Raw genomic sequence first — 26,950 nt, forward strand, 5'->3', positions numbered from 1 at the left:
ATAGTCCCTCTCCTCTTTAGCCCTGTGGATGCAGTGTCCAAGGTTTCCAAAAATAATTTACATTTTCTATTCAACTGACTAATGAAAGTTTTCCACTTTGCATCAGTCCATTTTAAATTCACTTTGGTCCAGACAAAATGGGGTATGTAAAATGTGGAAATGCAATAATTATTTTTCCAGAATATGCAGACATGGCAAACCGTGCTCACAGCCAATGATTTCTAGAAGTGTTTCTGAATCCAGTGATCTCCATTACAGAATCATGCCTGTTTTTGATGCAGTGTCACCCAAAGGCACAACGATTACGAGTATCCAATACTGATTTAAATCTTATTATTTTCAATGTTAAAGTTGTTCGTGTTTAATCTTATATAATCATCGACATATAAACTTCACCGTGTACACTATATTGTAATATAGATTGTTAAAGAAGGTCTGTCATAGCATCAACAGACCGCTAGATGGCAGTAGCGAAAATCTTATGCACCTAAATCGCTTGAAATGTTTTAGGTGTCTATTATAGTACCGGCCTAGAAATCGATTAAATAAATTGCTCCATTATATATATAAAAATATATTTTAAAATAGAATCCACAATATTGTATATTTTTTATGTGTAATGCGTAAACGGTATTTGAAGCTCTAAATATATACATGGATAAATATATTATTAAAGTCATTATAATTACTTTCTATGATGCTTTGAGTCACTGTGGGTCCTAGACGACGGACCTCTTATTGGTTGAATTTCAAACCACAAGGTTTTTTTTTCAAAGTGCACTTTGTGAAGTAAGAAAGCTGCGCCTCTGCGTGCTTTTAGTCCACTAATTTTGGTAGTGAGGAAGTATTTGGGATACAGCCGGCGCAAAGCGGAAAGTGCAATTGAACGGGCGCCGGAGAAAACCACCGTTGTTCATTATCGAAGTGTTTTGACAGAAATAATTTTATATTCGGTGGGGTTTTTTCTGTGCCGTTGGAAAACTCGGGACCGCGATTTCCACTCTTCGGTCGCAGAAGTTAAAACATGATCACATCAGCCGGTAAGGAATGAAGTGAAGAATGGATAACAATGCCATTGATTTAGCTGAGTCACATTAGCCAAGCTAGCTCATGTTAAAGGCTCAGGTTCAGGTTTTCCTCTTTATTTAGAATTTATATCCGCATTACGAATCACGTGATTACAGGTAATAACTGCATTATTAGTAGATATTTTATGGAATTTTTAGAAGGAAGAGAGGAATTTTTTTGTACAGTCTCATATTGTGTATTTCTATTTCCAATTCCTCTACATACATTGTACCATACACACGTCTTGCACACAATTTACGCAGCCTTAATATTTATTTGCATATATTTGCATATATTTACATATGTATTTACACTTATTTAATTTGCACAATGCTCTTCTAGTTTATGCTAAACTACATTTCATTGCTCTGTACCTGTTTTATGCACTCACTTCATCTATCTATCTATCTATCTATCTATCTATCTATCTATCTATCTATCTATCTATCTATCTCATTGGCAACTAGTTGTCATTCATTTTACATTAGTTTTAAATTGAAGCTGTTATAATAATTAACGAATGTAGATTTTAATTCACACACTTTTGCCAGTATTTTCAGACCAAGTATATCATTAGATAAGGTTCAAGTCTTTTTATTTAACTTTTACTAATTGCTTTTTTTTAACATATATAAAATGTATGCACTAAAAGTTTACATTAAAGGTTCACTAGTGTCCTTAACTAATTTTTATTCCCTCCAGATGTTACTTTGAGATTTATTTGTTTATTTACTTAATTAATTAATTAATTTAAGTTGTATTTTATTTTAGCAATAGACATTTTCTGAAAACAGCTTTACAGTGAAAAATAGGTTCTAAAATATAAATTTATAAATATGATGCCTATAGGTTTACAGTAATCCCCCGTTTATTGTGGTGGTACGAAATAAACGAAAGATGCCACCCCAAAAATGCTTTTTTTTTTTTAGGTTTTTTTTTTAATGTATACAGTACTGTACTGTTTTAACATTTAACTTAATTCTATAATTGATCATTATATTTTTATTAATACATTTTAAAATTTTAAAATAAAACTCCATAAAAACAATTCCCTATAAGTTTTTTGGTCTATGGTGCTATCCGGGAGAGACCGGGACAATCAGCCCGGCAAATTAGTTATGTGGCAAATGCAATTCCTTGATAAACCGGGGGGCGCGAGATTCAAAACGCAGTAAAGCGGGGGATTACTGTATTTCTAATAACTGAGCCAGTGGCAACAGATTCAAGTAAGTCCCTAAGAGAGTATGAGAGAGAAACCTTGAGCGGAACCCGATACAAAAGAAAAACCCTCATCAGGGTGTCGCTGAATGTCCATTCATTACAGTTCCATCATTGTTGAGGTCTACTGTCCGGTGATCTTTCCTGATCATCTCTGTAGCCATGATAAACTCATATTGGTGTCTAGGGGTGTTAGAATTTGAAATCGTCAACATATAATTAAATTCAATTTATATGTATGGAGCTTTTAACAATTGACATTGTCCCAAAACATCGTTACAGATATAAAGATGTTATAAATGTATATGTTAATGCCCATAAGTTTATCCCTATTGAGCAAGTGGTATACGCAAATGGGAAATGGTAGCTTACTGGGTAAGGCATTGAACTTTGGACCAGAATGTCATGAGTTCAAATCCCAACATCACCAAACTGAGATGCCACTGCTGAGCCTTTAAACAAGGCTTTTAAACCTCAACCACGCAGTTGTAATTGTAAGTCTTCTGGACAAGGGCCTCTGCCAAATTCCATCAATAATGTAAATGTAACAGACTTTGAGAGAAACCAGACTCAAAAGGGAACCCCTCCACATCTGGGTATTGTGTAAACTAATTCTTTGTTGTATTTGCAGCTGGAATCATATCCCTCTTGGATGAGGATGAGCCGCAACTTAAGGTAACACTTCGGCAAAAGTCTTTACACATATTAAGCCTCATTTATTGCTCTGGATATGAACAAATGTGTCAGTTTTTCAGAGTAGAGCTTATACAAGAAATGTGCTGTAACTGATTTAAATGCAGATAATGGTGTTTAATCACTTTTTCAATTCCATGCCTGTTTAATTAGGACAAAAGTAATGGAACCCTATGGAGGGAGAAAGATTTAGTGTGTCTGGATTAGCGCTCACTTTAGTCTTTTTTTTTTTTTTTTAATTATAACTCTTTTGGTAATTTGTGACTGATTTGAAACTCTGGTGGGAATTTGTATTTCCGTTTGGTGAAGAGATTTATGCCAAAATTTGCGAGGGTAATATGCAAACATTTCCGGTGTTAACAGTAGGTTATGTTGCATTTTTGTGTCGAAAATAACTACAATTATAATTCAACGGAATAGGATGGAAAATATAATGATTTTTAAACAAATCAGATGCACATCAGCAAGTTCTCCTGCAATATCAAGTGTATTGTGATGTAATTTATCACAATGCGTGGCCCTAAACAAAACATTGCTACATAGTTGATTAGTTAGGACTGATGTGATTGTGGCTCATTGATTGGTTAGTTTCTTCATGTTAATATTTCCAGTTCTAACCTGTGCATTTTTCTTTCTGCCTGTCGTCATTTATTCTTTAACTTTAAGGAGTTTGCGCTCCAGAAGCTTAACTCCATCGTCAATGACTTCTGGGCTGAAATCTCGGAGTCTGTGGATAAAATGTAAGTATGATCTTCATTCTAATCTTTCATCTATTCATAAGTACGTTTGTACCATTTATATAATCTAGACTATCCCTTGAAAAGAAATGCATTTTGGGCTTAGATGTATGGAAAAAATGTGGTTGTAATAGAGAGGGAGAACAACGTTCTGTTTTTTTCTCATACAGTGAGGTCCTGTATGAAGATGAGACGTTCCGTAGTAGAGCTTTTGCTGCTTTGGTGGCCTCTAAAGTGTTTTATCACCTCGGTGCTTTTGAGGAGTCTCTGAACTATGCTCTGGGTGCTGGAGATCTCTTCAACGTCACTGATGACTCCGAATACGTGGAAACCATTATTGGTGAGTTTGAAGGCTTGATTATCTTTTGCATGCCGTGTTTTTCGATGGTTTTTATAGATTACAGAGAGCTATAGCTCCCTATATAGTAGTCATACTGAAGAAAACCATAACAGCATTACATCTAACAGGATAAATATTGCACGTATTATTAACCTTTTTGTAATGTTTAATGCATGAATACAATTAGAGGTCGACGGATTCATAGTTTTTGGTGATTTTTCGGCACTGATAGGTGACTGCTGGGACGGTTCTCAGCAAAAATCCGCACCGATAGTTTTTTCAGGTTGTGCCTGTTGCTGGAGCGGCTAAAAGGGCCACTGTCATTACAAGTGCTCCCTCTAGAGGCGAATTACTGACACAACATGCTGTTTGTTTTTGCAGTGCATGGACAGAGCTATATTATACATATTTATAATTTATTAATTCTTTTTATTAAAATAATTTATCTGTTTTATTCACATTTTCATTAATCAGTACTATTTAAATTTTGCATTTTTTAATCTTGCACCATTGCACCATATTTTCTGCATTATTTGTTCTTTTGGTGATGAACACCTTACTGTTATTTCTCTCTGTTGTAAGCTGTTGTACAGTTCAAAGTATATCTTTCTCCTTTTCTTTACTTTTTCTTCTTTTCTTTTCTTTCCTTTTTTTTTTTTTGGTTCCATAAACTTCCTTTATTTCTTGGTTTCTGACTTAATTACAAAAGAAAATCCATAGCTCAAATCTTTCTTTCATGACCCTGCACTATGCTGATAGAAATCTCCTCTTATTTGTTCTTTATGATTTTCAAAAGTTTCCTTTTCATGCCCTGACAGCAAAATGTATCGATCATTACACGAAGCTGCGCGTGGAGAATGCCGAGCTGCCAGAGGACGAAGAGAAAAAGACAATTGATCCTCGTCTGGAGGGCATTGTTAATAAAATGTTCCAGCGATGCCTGGATGATCACAAGTATAAGCAGGCCATTGGGATCGCCCTGGAGACCAGGCGCTTGGATGTGTTTGAGAAAACTATTCTTGAATCGGTACAGTTTAAGCTGTTCATAAACATTCATGCTATAAATAATTAATTTTATAAAAACAATTTAATTTGTGCTGGTCTTTTAGCACTGCGAATATGTGTATTAGTATTTAAGATGTTATTTATAAAGTATTATTAAGATTATTAATATATATAAAAATATATAAGACTGTCACTCCTTTGTGAGAAAACTTACTTATAGCTTTACATATATATAATATATAGGTAAATATATATAAGCGCACCAGTCCCAGTGAATGCATTGTAAATTGCTGTAGCAACTATAACCTATTAAAAGAAGCACATAAATATTAACCTGAGATTTGCAACTTCACTACAAACTTTGCTGCTGTTATAGAAAACTAATCAACCCGTTTGATTTATCTGACAAAGCAAAATGCTGAATTTAGCTTTATTAATCTTGTCTTATTGCTTTCCCTCTGCAGAATGATGTCAGCGGTCTGCTGGCCTACAGCCTGAAGATCTGCATGTCTCTGATGCAAAACAAAAAGTTCCGTAATGAGGTTCTCAGGGTGCTTGTTAAACTCTACATGAACCTGGAGAAGCCAGATTTCATCAACGTCTGCCAGGTGAGAGACACTTCTGATGCAGGGATGTGAACAGTGTGATGTTGCATCGCGTATGGTGCGTATGCTAATGCTCATTTACACTGCAGTGTCTGATATTCCTGGACGACCCTCAAGCTGTAAGTGATATCCTGGAGAAGCTGGTGAAGGAGGACAACCTTTTGATGGCATATCAAATCTGCTTCGACTTGTACGAAAGTGCGAGCCAGCAGTTTCTGTCCTCCGTTATCCAGAACCTACGCACCGTCGGCACACCTATCCCTGCTGTTCCCGGATCTACAAACACTGGCACTGTGCCAACGCAGGACAAAGACGGGTGGGCTAAATAAATGGTGTTTTGTTTGTTAATGTGCATGAGTTATAATGTTTCCCTTTTTTGTGTTGTCTGGCTCTGAATATGTGTCTGGCAACGAATATTAACATGGGCCCTAATATGTTCTAGTGATGCAATGGAGACTGATGATAAAGCTGGCAGTTCTCCTGCTGGAAAAGCTGCAGATTTGGTAATTATGATGATTTTAATCTTCAAGTAACATAAATTTTTCTATTTAATACAAATTGGCAGCAATTGTGCACGACTGACAGAATAAGATATGGCATTTTAATTTTAAAAACCAAGTTTTATATGAAATCTTTATCAAAATACTACATAAAAGGTGTTCTAGAGATCATCTTATGAGATGCATGTGTACTATTAATCTGATGTATTTTGTGCAAATTTGCTAACGAACGGATAAAGCAGATATGCTTTTGGATTTAAATGTACCAGATTATTTTTATTTGTAACCATAAAATTAATAATATTATAAGAGATAATTATTAATGTTTCATTTTACATATCTACTAAAAAAAAACTATTTATATAGGTATTAAGTTATTTTGTACCTGTACCACATTGATGGTTGTGTGTTCTGTTTTACCAGAAGGACGAACCAAAAGACCAGAACTCAAAAATGATCAAAATCCTGAGCGGTGAAATGGCCATTGAGCTTCATCTGCAGTTCCTCATTCGAAACAACAACACAGACTTAATGATCCTCAAAAACACAAAGGTCAGGGGTCAGAGAGTTTACAGAAAGAACGTTTCGGTTTTAGTGATTAATTGCAGTGATGCATTTGTTTGCTTCCCTTTGTACTGTTTTTTGCAGACATAACAGACACGTTGCCATTTCTAGATTTAATTTTCAATAAAATTGTTTTAAAGACTGTAATATGGAACTTCTTAAAATAGGTAAATTGCTTATTGTTAAATTTTAGGATGCGGTACGGAATTCGGTATGCCACACAGCGACGGTCATAGCAAACTCCTTCATGCACACAGGAACCACAAGTGACCAGTTTCTCAGGTAAAAATCATCCTACTTGAGTATATAATCTATTTACTATAACACAAGCAAATAACATACTTTTGAAAAAAATGTTTGTTTCATTGTTGAATATTGACAAAACATTGTATTTAACAGTTTGCAAAAAAAAAAAAGGTGTATATGCAGATAGTCTCCGAGTTACGATGGGTAAACTAAATATTTTTCAATCTCACGATAATACGACAATAGCGATATAACGAAATTGTGAAAGCATTTGAAAATTCCTGCGGTAGGCAAACATAGCAGCGTATATGATATTTTGGGACACTACCAGGATGTGTGCATCTCCCAGCATGGAGCATCGTTTATTTGAATTCTGACAAATTTGTATAATGTAGAGAAGATTTATGCCACATTCCCCTTCCTTTTGTATTCGTTCATAAAAATATCCTATGACTGCAGCTTAAAAGATTAGCATAAATGTGTCACAGGGTGTGACATCAGGTAGCTCTAGTCTTTTTTACCTTAAATTGATGTATGCCATGTTTTAGATGTACCAAAAAATCATTAATAATAGTAGTCATAATGAGTATGATGATGGTGATGTATGTTGCATTGGAATTTGGTTTAGGATTTGAAACATCTTGGAGGTTGATACAAAACTAAACTATATTTCAATGCAACATACATCATCATCATCATTATTACTACTATTATTAATGGATCTGCAACTAGCTGCTATATAAAATTAATACATATGTAACATTTATTCTTTATATAGAGAAAATCTGGAGTGGCTTGCGAGAGCTACCAACTGGGCAAAGTTCACAGCCACAGCCAGTCTTGGTGTTATTCACAAGGTAAATGTTTTTCGTCTTGGAAACATTTTATTTGAATACGTGTTTTTTTTTGGGGGGGGGGTTTGTCTATAGCGAAAGGTCAAATGATGAAATATATTTTTGTTCAGGGCCACGAAAAGGAAGCGCTGCAGCTGATGGCTACATACCTGCCCAAAGACACGTCACCAGGCTCCGCCTACCAGGAAGGAGGGGGCCTTTATGCACTTGGACTGATCCATGCCAACCATGGCGGAGACATCATTGATTACCTCCTCAGTCAGCTTAAGAATGCTAGCAATGATGTGAGTTCCTGAGACACATGACTATAATTATGTGTTTAGAAATGTATCTGAAGGCATTGATGTTTATTTATTTATTGTGTCCTTGCAGATTGTGCGTCATGGAGGAGCTCTGGGTCTTGGCTTAGCGGCTCTTGGTACGGCGAGACAGGATGTTTATGAGCTTCTCAAATCAAACCTTTACCAGGATGATGCAGTCACAGGTAAATATCTTTTTGTTGTTTTTGTTTGTTTGTTTATTTATTTATTTATTCATTTATATTTTCCCAATTTTTGTTTTCTAGTTTTGATTTGTCTGTTTCTATTTCTTTTTTGTGTATTTCCCCTTTCTATTCATTTCTTTTTCCTCTATTCCCTAACAATCCTTTTTTCCATTTTTTTTTTTGTCTGTTTCTAATTCATTTTTCCCTCTTCATCTGAAATAAATACTGTTTTCTATCTTTGATTATATCCTGTTTAATTGGTCAGCTATATATATATATATATATATATATATATATATATATATATATATATATATATATATATACACACGTGTGTATATGTATATATACATATATATACACACACACACACATATACATGTATATATACATATACACACACGTGTGTGTGTGTGTGTGTGTATATATATATATATATATATATACACACACATATACACACACATATATATATACATATATACACACACACACACACACACACACACACACACATATATATATACACACACACACACATATATATATATATATATATATATATATGTGTGTGTGTGTGTATGTATATATATATATATGTGTGTGTGTGTGTGTATATGTATATATACATGTATATATGTGTGTGTGTGTGTATATGTATATATACATGTATATGTGTGTGTGTGTGTGTGTGTGTGTATTTTTTATATACATATTTTTGTGTATGTGTGTGTAGGAGAGGCTGCAGGTCTGGCTTTAGGTCTGGTCATGCTGGGCTCTAAATCAGCGCAGGCTATTGAGGACATGGTGGGATACGCTCAGGAGACGCAGCATGAGAAAATTCTGCGCGGCCTGGCAGTGGGCATTGCCCTCGTCATGTATGGCAGGATGGAGGAGGCAGATGCGCTAATTGAGAGCCTCTGCAGGGACAAAGTGAGCACAGATCGGTTGAATGTTTCCAACTTTGTCACGGATCGCGAGAAGCCCCATTTTCTTACATTTTGCACTGTGACTCTGAAGTCGAGACATAATATTTTCCCCCCTACTGTTTTTATATAGATGCTTGAGCCGGTGATAAAAACATACTTGACTTGTACTTGGCACAACCCTGAAGCTCTGTTTTGTTTCACTGCCCACGTAGGACCCGATTCTGCGTCGCTCGGGAATGTACACAGTCGGCATGGCTTACTGCGGCTCGGGAAACAACAAGGCCATCCGACGCCTGCTGCATGTCGCGGTATGTCTGTCTCTTTCTTTCTCACACTTGCCAGGACGTCCTGTGAACTTAAAGTGATGTATGCGTGCTTTAATAAAGCCAATTAAAGATAAAAATAGTTGTGGGTTATGTATGCAGTATAAAAGATGTGGGGAAGTTGTCTCTTGTAATGAAGAGATTGTATTGATAGGAACAAAAGAGTTTAGTCAAATTTTTATGTTAACCACTTATTCTGTTTGGCTTTTTGTATAAATCCCAAATATAATTTCTCAACATATTTGGAGAGCATTTCCCTAAACTGTGACACCAGAGTGTATCATGGCTTGGTGCAAGGGTATTAGGAGTGTTTTGGGAGGAGTATTGTGTAGCTGGTAACGGTGCATTTAGTGTTTAATTAAAAACAAAACGCAAAGAAGACTGTCAATAATGGTTTGTTGCCCTGCAGGTGGCGCCATTATTTATATTGTGTGTGAGAAATGTTGCTCATTTTATTCTGTTGGTGCTCTGATTTGCTCTCTGGCTTTTGGGAAATTGAATTGTATAATAGTACTCATTGTGTTACAACATCATGCTGCTTCAGATAATGTTAAGTGAATAATACAAAGTATATATAAATCACATTTTTTATTTTTAATAAATCATAATTTTGGTAAAATGGTGTGAACTTTAACCTTATAATAATAATTAAAAAAAAAGGGTTAAATGTAGGATTATCTGGATGAACGAACATACATTTATATATAAATATTTAATTTTTATATTTATATATATATGTGTGTGTACACACACATTTTATATATAAAATACAAACATACTTTACATTTAATCACACACATGGGTGAATCTATGATTTTTATTTATTTTTTTACTCGGTACATTTCTCCAAGCATTTATCAAATTTTTTTAATGCTGTTTTTTCTTTAAACAGGTCAGTGATGTGAACGATGACGTTCGCAGAGCGGCCGTCGAGTCCATCGGGTTCATTATGTTCAGGTAGGATCTGAAATGCTCTTTCGTTCTGCCTCAGTGCTTGCTGTTTACTGTTGGCTAGAACTCTGAAAATGTTCAGTTTTTGTCATTTCTATGATTTGAAATGGAAGCTTTGTGCACCATGATACAACAGTGTTGTTGAATTGTAGGTTTTAATTCATCTGAAAGTGGACTGTGGGTTGTGATTTGTCTGTATATTAACTTTGTTGAACAATTTTTTGTTTTAATGCGTTCATTCTCATTTCTCAACGGTATTCTTAACAGTATTCTGGTAACCGCTCTTCGAGGAACTTGTATGGCAGAAACATGTTAAAAGAAAATAATTGACTCTGGGAAGTTTTTTGTAAGTTTTTTTGAGACACTTATTCTGTTAGTCTCCATTGTTAGTACTTTGCAAAAGTCTGAGGTAAAGCCGCAAGTTTTTCCTTTGTGTTTAGGGCAGTCATGTTGAGGGTCTTATTGAATATAGCTGAAAATGAGAACAGTTAATGTAAAAATACTACAAATTCCTTCTGAACATGACCGACTTCATCAATCAAATTCATCGTGTACTGCATTTTGTAATATTTTATGACTGATGATCAGCACACATCTAGTGGAACCGTGAACTTCCTAGCTCTCTGGATAAAGAGCTTTGACCTCTGGATTTCTGTTTCTGCAGTCAGACCTGTTTATGGTGTGTATCATGTATTTTCTGTAAAATACGATTTATTTTTCCTTCAAAAGTCCTCGATAGTCCCACTGGCTATTTATTTAACAAAACAGTTTTGATTACAGATCCATGCCCAAAAGAATTAATTGAAGATACACAGTAAAGTCTAGTCTTGTATAGCTGACATTTGCATTACAGCTGGGGGAAAAAAATCGCTTAGTTTATACACACTTCTTTCTCTTTGGCTTCTTTATGGACAAATCCTGTGTTGTGTTCCTTCAGCCAAAACTGATTAATCTTCCTGTACGTGTGTGTATATACAACCACCAGATTCCCCACGTTCTTCTGGAATATTTTCCAGAGTCTTCTCTAATGGATTTTACTGGAAGTTGAGTTTCATCCCTCTCTTAATGCATTCAAAAGAAACTCTAACACTGATCTCCTTCACTTGAGCACCAACAATCACAGCTTATTTATGTCCAATTATTAAGTAACAATGCTTTCTCAAAAGTACTTAGGATAGTTAAGTTGTTTGGCACTTTTTGGAACAGTCTTTTAACAGGAAACACTCTGTTAAACTGTGCGGCATGTAATATCTTACTGGCAGCCTCCCTGGTAAATTGACATGCATTTCATTGAATTGGATTATTAGAATTAGAATAGGATTTCTTATTATCATTTTTTATGCTACTTGGTGATTGTCTGTTTAAGATATTTGTTCTGGGCCAGGCAGAGAAATGGGGCAAAATATTGTAAGTCCTAAAAAAAAGTCTATATGATTTTTTTTATGTAAATCCTTGCTGTACATAGACTCTTTTAATGCATGAAAAACATCTTATCTCCTAAATGTTAAAGAAACGTGACTGGACATAACGTATAATGGACAAAGAAACCACATTTACAATATCTTGATTTTGTAATGAACATGAAAGACAGTAAGGATACTGACCTCTGTGTGACCAGACACCTAATGCTTAAAAAAACAAAAACATCTTTTCTCTGTTAACTTATGGCTTGTAGCCTAAAGCCCATGTGTAATAATTTAAGATCACTTTTACCCTTGTGGTTTTCTTTTCTGCACTTGATGCTATTTATCCTGAGAGTTTGGTACATTTAGCGATGGGAAAACCCTGGTTTGGACTGCGGTTGTTTTTAGAAATCCTGTCGCTTTTTCCACCAAACTGTGGTGTAGTCCATAAGAGGTGTGGCTCTCTGATCATGATATTGCATGCCAAGTAATGGGATTGATGTACACACATTGTGCTTGGCAGGGAAAATGTACTTTTTCTTGATTTATAAAGCCATGCTTAAGGTAGGACTGGAGCCCACTAATTAGCTCTGCTTTGTGGTGCGAGAGCTCAGAAAATTAAAAAGGGATGAATTATATGAGACATTTGCAGAATTACTGTAGAGTGACATTCTATGCATCCATGAAATACAGTTCTTCACACTTGGGTAGCCCAGGGAGATCGTTAACAGTAATTTCACTAATTCTGACAAATGTACATTCTCACATTGTTGGATTCATTTCACAGATGGAGAATTTGCTGAAAATGTTTATTTGGCAAAAAAAATTTAATATCTGCAGGGTTGCATGTTTAAAAATATTTTAGAAAGTGTGTTATGAGGAAATGATTTCTATTACACGTGTTAACACTTTGCTCATATAGAGTTGGTTTATCGAAATCATAGAATAAGTTGAAGATTTAGTTTGGAAGGCCTCCTGTTATATGGCGGCTTAAAACTGGTCTAATTGTATTATGTTCAGTCTGCAGGTAAAAACTTGTTTAATGCCCCAATGATCTAATGAACACATTTAAAAAGAGAATCAGTTTGTTGTTTGATCGTCTAGTTTCATGCTTTTTTACTTTCTAGCTTTCCGAACTTTCCTCAACATAGCAACAACTGTTCTTTTGGCTTTTCATCACTTAATTTAGTTATCACATGCTACAATCCTCATTTTATTAAGATGTTTGTTTGTAAGGCTGCTTTCACAGTTGGTGGTTTTTGCACCACGATTTTACATACAATCCCATGGGAAGATATGTATTTTTGGTCACAACGGGGCATCCAAAGTTGTGGAACTTCAGGTCACAGCTTGGGGAACAAATGAAAATAATCGTGGAAGTCAAAGGACTAGTGAAAATCTTGTTATTAGAGTGGGAAATAAAGCAATTTACGACACGATGAGTTGAAAACATATTTCATTAATTTCATATTTCAAAAATATATATATATTTTTTTTTTTTTTTTTTTTACTGGGACATAATTAAAATGCTCCCTTTACAGCAACTGTGAGGGCAAGCAATCTCATCTGATTTATGGAAATCTGCATTACTGATTAAAAAATAAAAAAATTCTAATCTAGACAGCAAGCTAGGCTAGATGTTAGCAGGTATTAACAAAAAATCTTAATAATGTTCTTGTTAAAAGCCTCCTTAGATCTTACCAGTTTAAAAATGGCCTGTTATTCCAGACCAGAATTGTATCTCTTGGATATGCAGATTTAAATATAAAATTCTAGAGTTGTATAATTTGAGTCAAGGGTCTACTTAGGTTTGTGTAACAAGTGAGTTCAGGAAATGTTTAGGCTCTTGAAAAGACAACCTCTTGAATACAACAACCCTAAGATGGTTCCACTGGTCAGGCATCTGGAACATGTAGACAATTATCATTCATGTTTGTTATTCCAGATCATCCGTTTAAAAAAAATATATATAAAAATAAGAGAGACCTTTATCATCAGCAAGATAACCAAGAAAACCTTGTATGTCCCCATAAAACCATAACATTGGTCAATGTGTATAGCATTCATGCTACACATAGCATGTATTCTTTACAATTCTTTGTTCTTTGCAATCTGGCCTCCATCCACATTATTCCAGTATCAAATACCATTTTAAAAAGTGCTGAAAAGACCTTTTTTCATTTGCAAGAGTGAATACTGGTCAATTCTGTTATGTGCAGGAGTTAGTGTGGGCATTTTATGCCATAAAATAAAAGGGTTTGAATAGTTTTTTTGTAATTTTTTTTAATGGCATCTATGCTAGCTATAAACAACTGGTCCCTTCCTCAGTTTTGCGGTCCTCGTTTTCTGTGAGAAGTAGAGTATCCAGCATGACACTGCTAGAAGGTTGAAGGTTTGTGGATCGTCTTCGCAAAGGACTTTGGTACCCTACAGCACCAATACCATTCATCATCCCATGCTTCATAAACATTTTGGAATTTTCTGCAACAGAAGACTGGAACGTAATTTTGGTCAAATTCCTGTGCTGCATTCTCTGCACTCTCTTAGCGCCAAAGTTGCACGTGATGTAACGCGTAAAGGCTCCCCGGAAAGTCTTGTTAAAAAGCGTGTAGACTAAAGGGTTGACGCCTGATGAAACGTAACCAACCCACACGAAAATGTCTAAAAGTCTCTCCAGCAGTTCGGCATCGCAACTCCCGCAGAGCACGGATGTCACGTTGGTTATGAAAAACGGGCACCACATGACTAGGAACAACATGAAGACGATTCCCAGAACTTTCGAAGCTCGTTGTTCATTACTCAGATTTTGCATGGATCTCTTTCCAATGGTGGACAGTCGCCGAATGGGAATCTCATCCCCTTTGAAGAGGTTTGTCCGCTGCATTAGTTGGTCCTTTTTAATAGCGTCCAGCATGCATATATTCTGCGGTGGAGATAAAACAGTCTGCTCTCTTTGAAAGACTGTACACACCACCGGTCTGTTGACTCGCTGACTTGCCCTTGATCTAAGGAGGTACACCTTCTTGCGCAGCACTCTAATTGTCAGTAGGTATATAATCATCATGATCATTAGGGGAATGAAGAACGCCGCCAGAGAGCCGAATAGTTTAAAGTCCCCAAAAGCCTCTATGGTCAACAGGCAGGTGTGGTTGCTGTTGAAAGTTGTATTGATTCCATTATTTTCACTTCTCAGCCCTTTGATGGGTATGGGTATGGCAATACCTGTTGGAGAGAAAGATCATTATTGAAATCATTCAGATCACTGTGGCACCAAGACTGGCTTGGTTTTGCATCGTACAGCAGAATGCTCACTACAAATAAACAAACCGTCCATCTCTTTAAATAAAAAAAAAGGTTGCTATATTTTGGCTGTAGATCCTTAAATAGCATACCATTCCACTGATGTTGGCTTCCATAACATCAGCTTACGTTGTCTGTCTGGTTTTTCTCAGTTATTCCACTTTGTCAAAAGAGCATATATGCGATTGTAAGCCTTCGGAATAAGCAAAGGACATGTTGTGCATGGTCATTATTGAAGTGACACTGCACAAGATCTGCCTTTCATGGATTTAAAACACAACTCCTGTTGTAGCGCCAAACGCCACAGTGTTCCAGACAACACCGTCAAAATAATCACCTGGACCTTCTTGTTAACGAGCAGAACTGCACGAGGTGTCGTCTCGTCTTGTTCCAGGTCAAAACAGTTATATAACAAAGCCCCATCATTAACAGGTAATTGTTTTGCTTATCTGAAGTCAGGTCCAGAAGCCTGGTGTCCACCGTCAAGTCTTTTCAACTCTATCCTATCAGCTGTCTATTGCAACGAGTTCTTTTCGACTTTTTGCGATACGAATGCACAAGATTTCATCTTTTTTTTTTTTTTTGTGATTAAATTTACACCCAGTTGGTTTAGTATGAGAAGTCAACAGCTTAATACATTATTTCATCTTATTATAGACCAAGTGTTGCACATTGAAGCCAGACCAAATCGTTTTCTTAGAAATCAGCTGTTCTGACACTACTTCCCCAGAAAACCTGACTAAGACTTTGTTAAATCTATTGTGTATAGAAGTTTGTCGATGCTGCCTTGGCAAGTGTTTTACTCCTTGCAGCAAGAAAATAAACAACAGCTGGTATATTGCTACTAGCTGTCACTTACTTAAAAGTGGTGCAAACAACCATCCTGCCAAAATAGTCATCTCATTATCAGATAAAAGCTAAAGATACTAAGCAGTTGTTCCTGTGTGTAAGCTATAAACATTAAATCAGATATTAAAAGTGAAGGGCTACGCGAGATTGAAAATCTCTTCAGCGTGATATTCGTTAGTACCGCAACCCTTTACTTGGGCCTTGGCACTGAAAACGCTCCATCTTAGGCCTTAAATCGTTAAAACGTCTCGAAATTTGAGAACTTACCTATAGATATCACCCAGACGAGTGCAATTTTGGCCACGGCTTTTGTTCTCGAGTTGTACTGGCTGTGCTGGATGGGCTTTTTGATGGCAATGTAGCGGTCAAGGGAGATGGCACACAGGTGCATAATGGAGGCTGTGGAGAATAAAACGTCTAGGAATAGCCAGATGGGACACAGGAATTCAGGAAGTGGCCAGGCTGAATCTGAAACGAATGAATGAAAAAAAACTTCATCGTGGGCCATAAGCTGAAAGTAATTGTTGAATTACTCAGGAGATGGCACCGATCTAATACTGGTGGTCAACAAAAGGTTCTGGATCAGACATGGTAAAAAGGTGACATAATTACAGGCAGGTATATTTCTCTGCTGTATAATCTCTGTTTTCTAGAGATATACGTAAAAGGAATCGTCTCTAACAGAAGTCTGAGGCTAATATTTCTCTGAAAAATGGGAAGTGTTGTCTCCATTTTTGCATAAAATCTGATTGTTCTCATACTCCCCCAAGTATATCCGTGGGCTTTTTAGCTTTGTTGCTGGTGTGAAATTTGTTCTCCCCTATTTACCCTGACGTGGAACCGTTTAATACTTCAAGGTGTCGACACAGGGTCCTGTTTTCACCTGTTTAGCACATGTGAAGACTGGACACGGAGCTCTGTTTCTGCTCTGCACACGGACAATTTTTCCTTCAGCTGTTTGCTTTAAAAAAGTATTAGGCTTCAACTTGTGACTTTTTTAACTTTTTGTTCAAGCCAGTTCATTATCAGTTTATCAGTATTCTTTCTTTTTTTAATAGCACCTTTTTAGCTATAAATAACTGAAGCCTTTTTGATGTCTGGCTTTTTCTTAAAAAAAAAAACATGAACCTATATTGTGTTAAATAACAAAAAATTTAAACATCCAAAATAATAAATAAAAATGATAAATGAAGCATTTTAATAAATTAACTTTTGCTCAGCTTTAACATTAAGGTTATGTGGGCATAGCCTTGTATCATATAATAATACTTCATACACGTAAAAAATTAGGCATATGCCAGCAAAACTGTAGTGTTGGGAATAAACAAATTGAAAGTTTAAAGCTCTTTATCATATACCAAAAAGTCCTAGCACAGTGCCCAGATTTGAATGCATTTTTATCAATTTAAAGATTCAGTATCAAATACTAATATTAGTAAATGCGAGTGATGAATAACTGAACAACCAGAATATTCATCTTTTCCCTTTTGCAGCTTAACTATGTTCTGGGGCTTTTTCACGCTATAGCATGGAGCTGCTGAATAATGACCTCAAATGTCCAAGCAGACATAAACACTAAGCATTGCTCTGTAGACCATGCTCTGTAGACCATTCTCTGTCCCGAAGCATTTGATAAATGAGCAGTCATTGCACTCCAGAGCCATTCATTATCATTTGTTCTGTCTCTCTAATATGATTTAATTCCCTCGAAAATTCCTGCCTTTGGGTACAAGTTTGTTTCCACCAAAAATAAAACCCCTTTAAACGGTCGAATGAGCACGATGAGAACAAGCGTGGCAATTTCTCTCTGGCAAATATCTTTCAGGTCCTCTTTATTGGTCACTCTGGCTAGAATAAACTCAAGCAACTTAACAGGTTTACGACACACTGCTGAGGTCTCACGGCGTTTCCGGTTTTAAATACAGACTTGTATAGAGGTATATCTCAGAGTCTGACATTATACTGTAAAAAATGGGGTTTTGTTAAATGTCACTGGTTCCAAGCAGTCATTATATTTAATATATTTTAGATAATTTTGATTGAACAAAAAAAAGTTCACATGGGTGTGATAATGATTAAAATAAAATAACTTATTCACAGTTGAAATATTTATAGTTTAAAAGTATCAAATATTTACCTGGAGATTTAACAGTACATCAAACTCTAGGGGTTTGTATAGCAGTTAGAGGATCTGTCATTTTGTAAGTGGTGAAAACCACAATGCATATAATATGCATATAAATAAAATGATCTGTAGTCTGACAATATTAATAATGAAAGGAAGTTGTGTCCTTTCAGGGCAGCATTTTCTGAAAACCAACGGCATGACCTAATCATACAAACACGATCTGTATCCTCTGTGATTTTTCTGCCACTCCACATTTAACAAATTTCCAACTGTTTTCTTTCACTGAACCTCTGAGCTCCTGTTGCCTCAGATTTAGTTAAATTTCTTTCTATTTCTCAAATTACTCCTCATTTAAGCTTTCGCTTTGAGTAGATGTTATCTGCACTTCTTCGGAATTTTGATGAGCAACGGTCCATTCTGTGATCATTATCCAGCGAAGAGCGTGATAGCATTTATTGTTTGCGTTCCTCATTTCATGGGAATGAAACAACTTCTTTCTTTTCACCAAGGTGTTCATTTTTCAACAATTTTTTTCGTCCATCTGGTGTCGAGATCATTTGCTATGGCTTAGTGTCATGATAGGGATCATAAAGGGAACTTTCAGAACTATGGAAAGAGCTGCTAAATTTCATTCACTCATCCACTTTAAAAGAACCATATAGCTGGAGAACCAAATGAGTGCCAAATGTTGTTTATCTGATGCATCACATTATTCCATACAGTCAGTGGGAAAGGTTCTTATGGTTCTTACAGAGACTTTTTAATATCCTCACACTCATATTTATATTTTAATTCCAACTGGCAAGTTTTGAGATTTGGTCTTTAAATGTTGTTTGACTTCTCTGTTTGGACCGAGTCCAAGATAAGGCTTTGTTTTGAGTGGGTGAGTTTTTATGATATTTGATTACAATCTGATTTCATAATACATAAGGACCAAAGGACATCTGTAGAAATGCTGCTTCTGGATTCTGATTTGTTAATTTATTTTCTAGACCAGCAGCTCTAACAGTACCACGGGGGCAAATCATAGGGTTGTATTAATGCACTCGTTTCTATTGTTATCACTTCGATCGTGACAGCTTTTTCCCATGAATTTTGAAAGGTGAATGTGACGCCTAAACGGATTTCTTTTTTTTCTCATTTTCCCTCAGAGACATTCTGTGAGGAATTTTGTTAGAATTTTATGAATGGAGTCTTCAGTATAAGAAGCTTTTAACTGGCAGCGATAGCGCAAATTTTTTATTTTTTATTTTTTTCTTGTTTGGTTTTACTTTTGTAGTAAGGGTGCATGGGTGAACGAGAACCATCTATAAATCAAAGAGATAACATGAAGTAACTTGTGTGAATGGATTACAACACAAAATCTAACTATGAGGGGGAAAAAAACATAAGTATAAACAAAAAATCTGTGGTGGAGGAATTCTTCAGGATGTGGTGGTAAGAATTACTTATTTTTTTGAGCTGAAGATGAGGACAGAGTTGACTTACTGTACAGCACGGTAACAAGAGCGATGGGCATCACCAGCAGCCCCACCAGCAGGTCAGCCACAGCTAGAGACATGAGGAAGTAATTGGTAGCATTTTGGAGTTTGCGCTCCAACGACACGGCCAGGATGACCAGGATGTTTCCCCCAATGGTGGGCAGGATGGCCATAAGGAAGAGCAGTGAGGCCCAGTGCAGCATCTCTCCATTGGGAGAAGACATGCTGCTTTCGCTTGCCTGGACCAAGAACGACGTGCTGTGTCTTTTTCCTGGGGCTCGGCCAGCATTGTCCCACTGCAGAGAGAGAGAAAGAGAGAGAGAGACAGAATTAAGAGAGTAACGATGGAAGAATGAATAACGGACAGCACACGGCAGTTAGCTCTCTGTGCCAAATGTGTAAAATGCCACAGATTGAGTGGTTTGAAATCTGCACAATTTGGTAAATGTTATTTATCTGGACTACATTACTCTGATTCCAATTTTTATATCAATATTGTCGCTCTAACAGTATTGTGTAAGGGAAATTGAGAGGAATCATATTAAGTCTTAAGGTGTTTAAACTGTAGTAATCCTAAAATTAAAAATTTTGTGACTGAATTAAAGGGAGATGCAGCCATTTCAAATTTTTATAGCACTATTCGTGGTGAGTATTTGTTTTGTTTGTGCAAATTTTACAGCTTGGTAGCACTTTAATAGATAGTATAAAATTGTAAATACAAAATAAACAAACATCACAAGTTCCATGCCTATTGGTCATGGACGTACTTCCTGCTTATCAATTTTAAGTTTCTTGATTGGCTGGAGATGGTCAAATGTAACGATCATTTTCATTCTGGTCAACGGAAAATCGCACTGCATTCGTTTTTATCTTATTAAATTTTTTTTTTCTTATCCACTAATGTATTATATTAAATTGATAAGTAAATAAACAAATGTTTTAATAGATTAAATAAATTAAAATAAATGGGTTTTTTTTATCCAAAAGGAACAACATTGATGATAAAAAAAAAAAGAAAATTGTACATTAAGGGAAAAAAAAAAGGAATAATTAATTTTATGACTACAAAAACACTTTTTAGCACACATTCTGAAGAACTGAAATATTTTTTAACAAGGAAATGTTGATTTGAATCAATAATTGTTAAAAATGTCAAATTGTATTTGGATCTCATTGTATGTCGTCGTATCCTCCAGGACTTAAATGGTCCACTAATATTAAATCTTCATCACGGTGTATTGGGCACAGATATTTTGCTACAGTTATTCATATATACACTTAAACCAATAAAGCAACTTTAATAAATGTGCATGTGTCACCTAACGTGCCAGTAATTTCTTTTTATTTCACCACATCAGGTTTAAATCGCATGGTTTAAACCCACTGCTCAGTTATTTTACAGTTTTGCCTGAAATTTGACTCAACAAACCAGCGCCTTTTCCTTCAGATGTACTTATCTGTGATTCGGCGTGACGTTTATTATTATAAATCATGTCTGATTTCCCTGTGCTGTCGTTAGTTCTGGGCCGTTGAGAAGTAATTAAGCAAGGAAGTGAAGATCTGCAGTAATCACCGTTTGCTCATGAACTCAGCCATGTCGTATTTTAATGTAATTTGATGAATTAGGACAGATGGCATGTTTGTTCCTCTTCTGTTATTATTTTTTTCTTCTCCCTCACTTATAAATTAGCACTTGGCTGGTGAGTGTTAATGATGATGATGATATTATTATTCGCATTTACGCTTGTTTATAGCTTTGATTTAATATCGTGTATAATATTGAATGAATGTGTTTTTTGTTTGTTACATTTTTAGAGAACAAACTTTTAGAGGAGTTAATCTGACAAGTGATTGTAAAATCTTAGGGTTTTAATAATATCTCTCTCTATATATAACATGCTTTAAAAATGATTTGCACTTTTATTAACTTTTTTGCATGGCTTTAATAGATTCAGGCCACTTCCTAAATATATTTATTTATTTATTTATTTATTTCGTATTTATTTATTTGCTCGTTGTCAGCGTATTTCTGGTTGCACGGTTCATTTCTTTAATTGTTTTCAGATTCAACGCAAACCTCAAACTCATCTAGCTGTGTAATTCTTTCCATATTTATATTTAACCATTAAGAACCTTTTTTTTTTTTTTTTTTTTTTTTAAAAGGAAAAAAAGCTTTCTTACCTTCAGCTCCGATCCGTCAGTGCTTTTTGGTCTTCGATCTTATTCCACATGCTTTTTTTTTTTCTGCCCTGTGTCGTCTTTACTCATCTAGAACCTCCCAAGCTGGGATTCTTTGGTCCTTTTTAGTTGGTCTATTCACACGTTTTTATAAGTGCTCACATGGAACGAGTAACCAGAGTTCGGAGTCTTTTCCTAGGACGAGACCCAAAGAATTATCTCACTTCTGTGCCGTGTGTTGAAGGATTTATGTCCATTTTATTTTCCTGTTTCGCATCACCTACTGCAGCACTAATCTTCCCATCTCTTCTCCTCCGCGCTCGCTGGTTCTGCACTCGTCCGCTCGCTCTGCCTTTCTGACTCTCTCAGAAAACACACGAGTGTGTGTCTGCGCTGGATTTGTGCCAGCGGTTCTGGGAGGTAATTTCCTTGAACACGAAAGATCTACTGTTTATAACTGTTTAGCGCACTCCGCTCGAAGTGGGGAAAATAGCGCATGGCTTTAAAGTATCAGCTTTTCGTTTAGTTTATCAATTGTCAGTTACAAAGCTATTTTGTCATTTACAATTTCCCATACAGATATTGGAATACATTTTTTTAATACATTTTTTTTTTTTAATGAATTTTCTGCATTGATAAGCTTTACAAATTTTCGAGGTTTTTTTTTCCCTCTAAAGTTATAAAGCAATTTTTTTATTTTTTGCCAAATACGAATTGATGGACATCATTTTACCATATGAAGCTAATCTTGTTTGATTCAGTATCAACTCTTGGCAGGATGTGGACCTCTAATTATAACAAACACAGTTTTTCATAAGGATTTTAAACACTTTAACACAACCGTCTAACACACACACACACACACACACACACACACACACACACACACACACACACACACAAAAACGCTGCACAGTGTGTTCCTGTCTTCACATCTGTTGCCCACCTTGCCAACAGAAACCATAGTGCCTGCTACTTCATAATGTTTACCTTCAATCTCTCACATCTGGCTCGACCCACATTTGCTTTTTGTCCTGATTTCCCTGCTTTATAATTTTTATTTTTATTTTTTTTTGTGGCATATTTTACCTGATTCTCATCCGTACTCCTGAGTGAGCTGTGCTTGATGAATTAGCAAATTTATGCCTTGAAGGAAGTACCACTCTCAGTCCATGTCTGTCCTTTTGTTGCTTGTTAATATCCAATTTTTACAAGTGGAGGAATAACTTCTGAGTCAAGGACTTCCTTTTTGTTTGTTCATTTCGCCACCGTGTCTGGTTAACGCTCTTCTCCTCACTCCTGGAGTGTGTCAGCCTCTGGCTTTTGTTTATGAACTTTCAGAAGAGGAGTGCAAAAAAAAATCGTCAAAGCACACAAAAACAGCCTTATGAGCGCTTTCTGAAACGTTCCAGATATAGGTGCTCTGGAGGCTGAGCCTGTTCCTGGAGTAACATGACTCAGCTGTTTAGAGATCAAATCCAAATTAATCAAAAGACCTGGAAGTGGTGGTGATGATGCCCCACAAGAGTTTATACTTGAGTTTCATTCTTTTCTGCTCATTGGACAGGTTAATCTCTGTGTAAACGTCCTCATGAAGGAAATGAAAAGGAACTATTCTATCTTCGTACACGTATTTTTTTAATTTTTGGTCCACTATTAATCTACTCGATCTTGGAATAAACTATACATTCAAAAGAAATTTATGGAAGAATTTTTTCCAAGTATCTTTTTATGTTGGTGCTGTAAATCATCAGGGTTTTACATGGTACAGTTTCGATTCCATGGTTATTCAGTCAGATTTGATTTGGTATTCTCTGATTAATGTGTTCAGAACATGAATCCACAAATAATTACAAAGAAGGACTATTGTAAAAATGTCAGTTCACAGTAGATCACTATACTAGGTTATTACTACATACTACACTTATTTCTGCATTGATTTTAGGTTGTAGCTAAATGCAATGCATAAATAGCTTTATAGCGTTTGTGTTCTGGCAACAAGGTGGTGGAATGAGCTTTCCCCCAGATGTCCGAACAGCTGAGTCACTGCCTCTCTTCAAACAACTGATAAAGACCTACCTCTTCCTGAAACACTTGAACTATCAATTATTTTCCGTTTGTTTCATGTTGTTTTTTTGTTTTTTTTAAAGTGTTATAATTCCTCCCAACCAGTGAACCAGTGTTGATTTATTCCTTGATAGAGACTTCAGAGCACATTTGTATGTCACTCTGGATAAGGGCATCTGCTAAATAGCATAGATGTAAGAGCAGCTATAAACAGTGGTTCCCTCTTTAGTTATTCTTTTTTTTTTTTTTTTTCAGGACAGAGGTTGTTGTTTTGTGGTTTCTTGGCAGTTTTTAAATGATGAAAAGCTGCAAAGTGTATGTCCTAAAGATGATATTTTTCAGCTTTAGCTGTGTTAATAAGACACAACAATTGGAGACTCCTAAATGTGTTTATAAGCACCTAGGGCCATTCAAGTCAAACTAGGACTTTTAATTATACAGGTGTAAATGGATGCTACTATGCACAGTAGTGAGTGGTTAGTAAATCCTATTACTGATCAGTGGCACACATGTTGCGGGACAGTCCAGAGACCGTTAATCAAGATGGCAGACAGCAGTGTTTGTGCATGAATGAAACAGTGTGTGGGGATTTTTCTTGTGATGAAGGCATAAAAAACATGGACATCTACAGAAGACTTCAAGCAGAGTAAAGACGGCCGTATGCTCATCAGTGATAAAGTGGTGGTTCCCCGAAGTCAAGCAGGCTTGTCCTAGGATGTTTCAAGTGTACTGACAAATCTCTCTATGCTAAATCTTTCCAGGCATTAGTTAAACACTGGGATAAGTGTATAAATGTAGCAGGGAAGTATGTTGAAAATTAATGCGGTTTCCACTCTTTGAAATGTGTTCTTTTGTTTTACAACTCAAAAGACCCGGTTTGACTTGAACCCCCCTCGTAGGTTATGCTCCAGAGTTCAGCGTGCGGTGCGTCAGTAATAATGCTGCGTGGGAAACACACTGCTCCGTGTTTAGTTGAACGGACTAAACGAAGATAAGAGGCAAATTAATTTGTAACCGGATTTTTGTAACCGATTTACTCGAGTTCCACAAGGAATCGTTATAGCCCTAATCAACACCACCTGGCCAATCAGAATCCAGAATTTTGCAGCACTGTGGATTTATTTATAATTACTGCCATTGTTTTTTTGTTTTGTTTTTTAAAGAAAAATTCCAAACACAATAGCATCTGCTAAGAGTTAGTGCAGGAAACAGCACAGTTTGGTTTTGTTTCAGTATTGGGAGATTTATGGAATAAAGCATGCGACTGTGCCTCCGACTTGGCTCGTTTCTCTGCTTGTGTTTTGGAGACGGCCGTAATACAGTCGTGTTCTCCACATGTGAAGACAGATTTTGGGGTTTTAAACATTAGCGCCTGTTACATCTCCAGACCTTCTGCTTAAGGGAACTTAACAGCACTCTGTTTATTCATCTTGATCTTAAAACTGATTTGTGAAATGAATATTTACTCTTCTCCACGATCTCACTGATTTCTACACCGTGTGTAGTTTAGTGACTCTCAAGTGCGATTCCACCCTCCTCTCCCACCCCCAAGTCGCTTTCTTTTCTTTTTTCCTTTTTTTATTTTTTTTTCCCTTTTATTTCTTTTTTCTTTTTAAGTCACCAAGCCAAAGTTCATTCATCACAACAACAGGCTTTGGTTTGATTATAAAATCTTATTGTAAGTCTTAATTAGCACAGGCAAGCTTTAAGAGGTCTCCATGCTTGCTGAATGGGTGTGTGTGCACTTGCGTGTGCACGTCTGTGTGTTTATAGATCAGCTCTGGCAGCAAGCGTGTTGTGGTTTCTCTGCACTGTCAAATCAATTCATCAAACAGATTGTCAAAAATCGGAGCTGCTGCTTGTTGTTTAAACGCAAGAACGTTCTTAGACTCTCACTGAACACTCTGTCCTCTGCAGGGAGTCGTGATGATGGGACTTTTTTTTGCGATGTGGCTCAGATGATATTCGAGAGCGGGATTTGGGAAGTAAGCGCGAGAAATCTTTCGGGTTTCAGTTTTAGCAACAAAACGAGACAAGGAAAGCGAACACAATGCGGTCATGTTTACAGAGCGGAACAGCGGTGATACATTTGCTCATTTAATTTACAGTGGAAGGAGACGTTTCTACAACTCAGACATCCTGTTTTGGTGTCTTTTATGGATGTAATTAATGGTGAAGTTGCTCGGATGCCACGCCCTCTCAATCCGGGCCAGCAGATAAATCAACTGTACCACAGTCTAGCAGTACTAGATCCAGCCAAGCGTTTTTTTTTTCTTTCCCTCTCTCCTTTTAGTCTTCACTAAGATGTGTGTTATTAAGTTCCTGGCACCTCGGCCCTTTGGTAAAGTGTGAGCTCTTAATAGATCGTGCTCCGTTCTGTTAATCCTCATCGCAGCGCAGGGAGGGCCGGTGGAACTGTAATCACCTTGTGTAAACTGTTTAAAGAAACTTTCTTGATACATCTGTCTTGAGTTAGGAGAGTTGGTAAAAGGTATTTGAGTTAAGTTTCAAAAAGAACCCGCGAAGAGGCTCTTTTCTTACATCAAATGGCCGCTTTGACGAGAGCCAGGAAAATGTGATGAGGAAGCGGAACTCTGGGATTTACTCCACACTGGACACTGGTGGTGGTTTAGTCGAGTTCAGTTCATGCTAAATACTTTAACACTGCTGAATCAGGTTCTTCTTCACGTGCTCCTCTGTGTGTGTGTGATTGTCTGGGTCTTGACATTAGTCATTAGTTTTGACCTGTTGCTATGGTGATAGAGGAGACAATGAAAAGTAAGTAAAGTTAAAAGGCAGATTCACTGAAGGGGAAAGGGTGTGGATGCCTTTTGTTTTCAGGTAGCTATTATTTAGACTGCACTGAAAAAAAATATATATATGATCATATATATATTATCAACAGTTTCTCACTCTTCGACACCAACAAATCAATCCGTTTATTTTCATCACTTTATAAAACTGTTGCACGTTTATTAAATGGAAAGTTATTAATGTGTGTGTGTGTGTGTGTGTGTGTGTGTGTAG

General features: G+C 36.4%; 2 protein-coding genes across 5 annotated transcripts in view; one reads left to right on the forward strand and one right to left on the reverse strand.

Annotated features, from left to right (window-relative positions):
- The first annotated feature begins 847 nt into the window (after positions 1-847).
- The window catches only part of psmd1 (proteasome 26S subunit, non-ATPase 1), a 34,674-nt gene continuing 8,571 nt past the window's right edge, over positions 848-26,950 (forward strand). Inside the window, exons 1-16 of one of the 2 annotated variants that reach the window (XM_046857618.1) lie at positions 848-1,040; positions 2,918-2,961; positions 3,646-3,719; positions 3,887-4,056; positions 4,875-5,083; positions 5,526-5,669; positions 5,756-5,982; positions 6,109-6,169; positions 6,590-6,718; positions 6,924-7,012; positions 7,755-7,833; positions 7,941-8,114; positions 8,203-8,314; positions 9,051-9,247; positions 9,456-9,551; positions 10,459-10,523. In XM_046857618.1, the coding sequence (XP_046713574.1) occupies positions 1,025-1,040; positions 2,918-2,961; positions 3,646-3,719; positions 3,887-4,056; positions 4,875-5,083; positions 5,526-5,669; positions 5,756-5,982; positions 6,109-6,169; positions 6,590-6,718; positions 6,924-7,012; positions 7,755-7,833; positions 7,941-8,114; positions 8,203-8,314; positions 9,051-9,247; positions 9,456-9,551; positions 10,459-10,523 (1,886 nt within the window). In that variant the 5' untranslated portion in view covers positions 848-1,024. The remainder of the gene's footprint in view (positions 1,041-2,917; positions 2,962-3,645; positions 3,720-3,886; positions 4,057-4,874; positions 5,084-5,525; positions 5,670-5,755; positions 5,983-6,108; positions 6,170-6,589; positions 6,719-6,923; positions 7,013-7,754; positions 7,834-7,940; positions 8,115-8,202; positions 8,315-9,050; positions 9,248-9,455; positions 9,552-10,458; positions 10,524-26,950) is intronic. The other variant, XM_046857619.1, reaches the window with a different exon arrangement.
- On the reverse strand, positions 11,842-26,942 carry htr2b (5-hydroxytryptamine (serotonin) receptor 2B, G protein-coupled). Of its 3 annotated transcripts, none has more exons than XM_046857620.1 (5): positions 22,946-26,942; positions 21,860-22,284; positions 19,686-19,974; positions 16,337-16,537; positions 11,842-15,142 (listed from the first exon to the last, which is right to left on the reverse strand). In XM_046857620.1, exons 3-5 carry the CDS (start codon positions 19,900-19,902, stop codon positions 14,223-14,225), a joined length of 1,338 nt encoding a protein of 445 aa, XP_046713576.1. In that variant the 5' UTR covers positions 19,903-19,974; positions 21,860-22,284; positions 22,946-26,942; the 3' UTR covers positions 11,842-14,222. The 3 variants fall into 3 exon arrangements, with proteins under 3 accessions (XP_046713576.1, XP_046713577.1, XP_046713578.1); XM_046857621.1 differs by lacking the exon at positions 22,946-26,942 and having other exon boundaries at positions 21,860-22,051; positions 22,141-22,430; XM_046857622.1 differs by lacking the exons at positions 21,860-22,284; positions 22,946-26,942 and having other exon boundaries at positions 19,686-20,570.

This window comes from Silurus meridionalis, chromosome 9 (assembly GCF_014805685.1).
Source record: "Silurus meridionalis isolate SWU-2019-XX chromosome 9, ASM1480568v1, whole genome shotgun sequence".
In the NCBI taxonomy this organism is placed as follows: Eukaryota; Metazoa; Chordata; class Actinopteri; order Siluriformes; family Siluridae; genus Silurus; species Silurus meridionalis.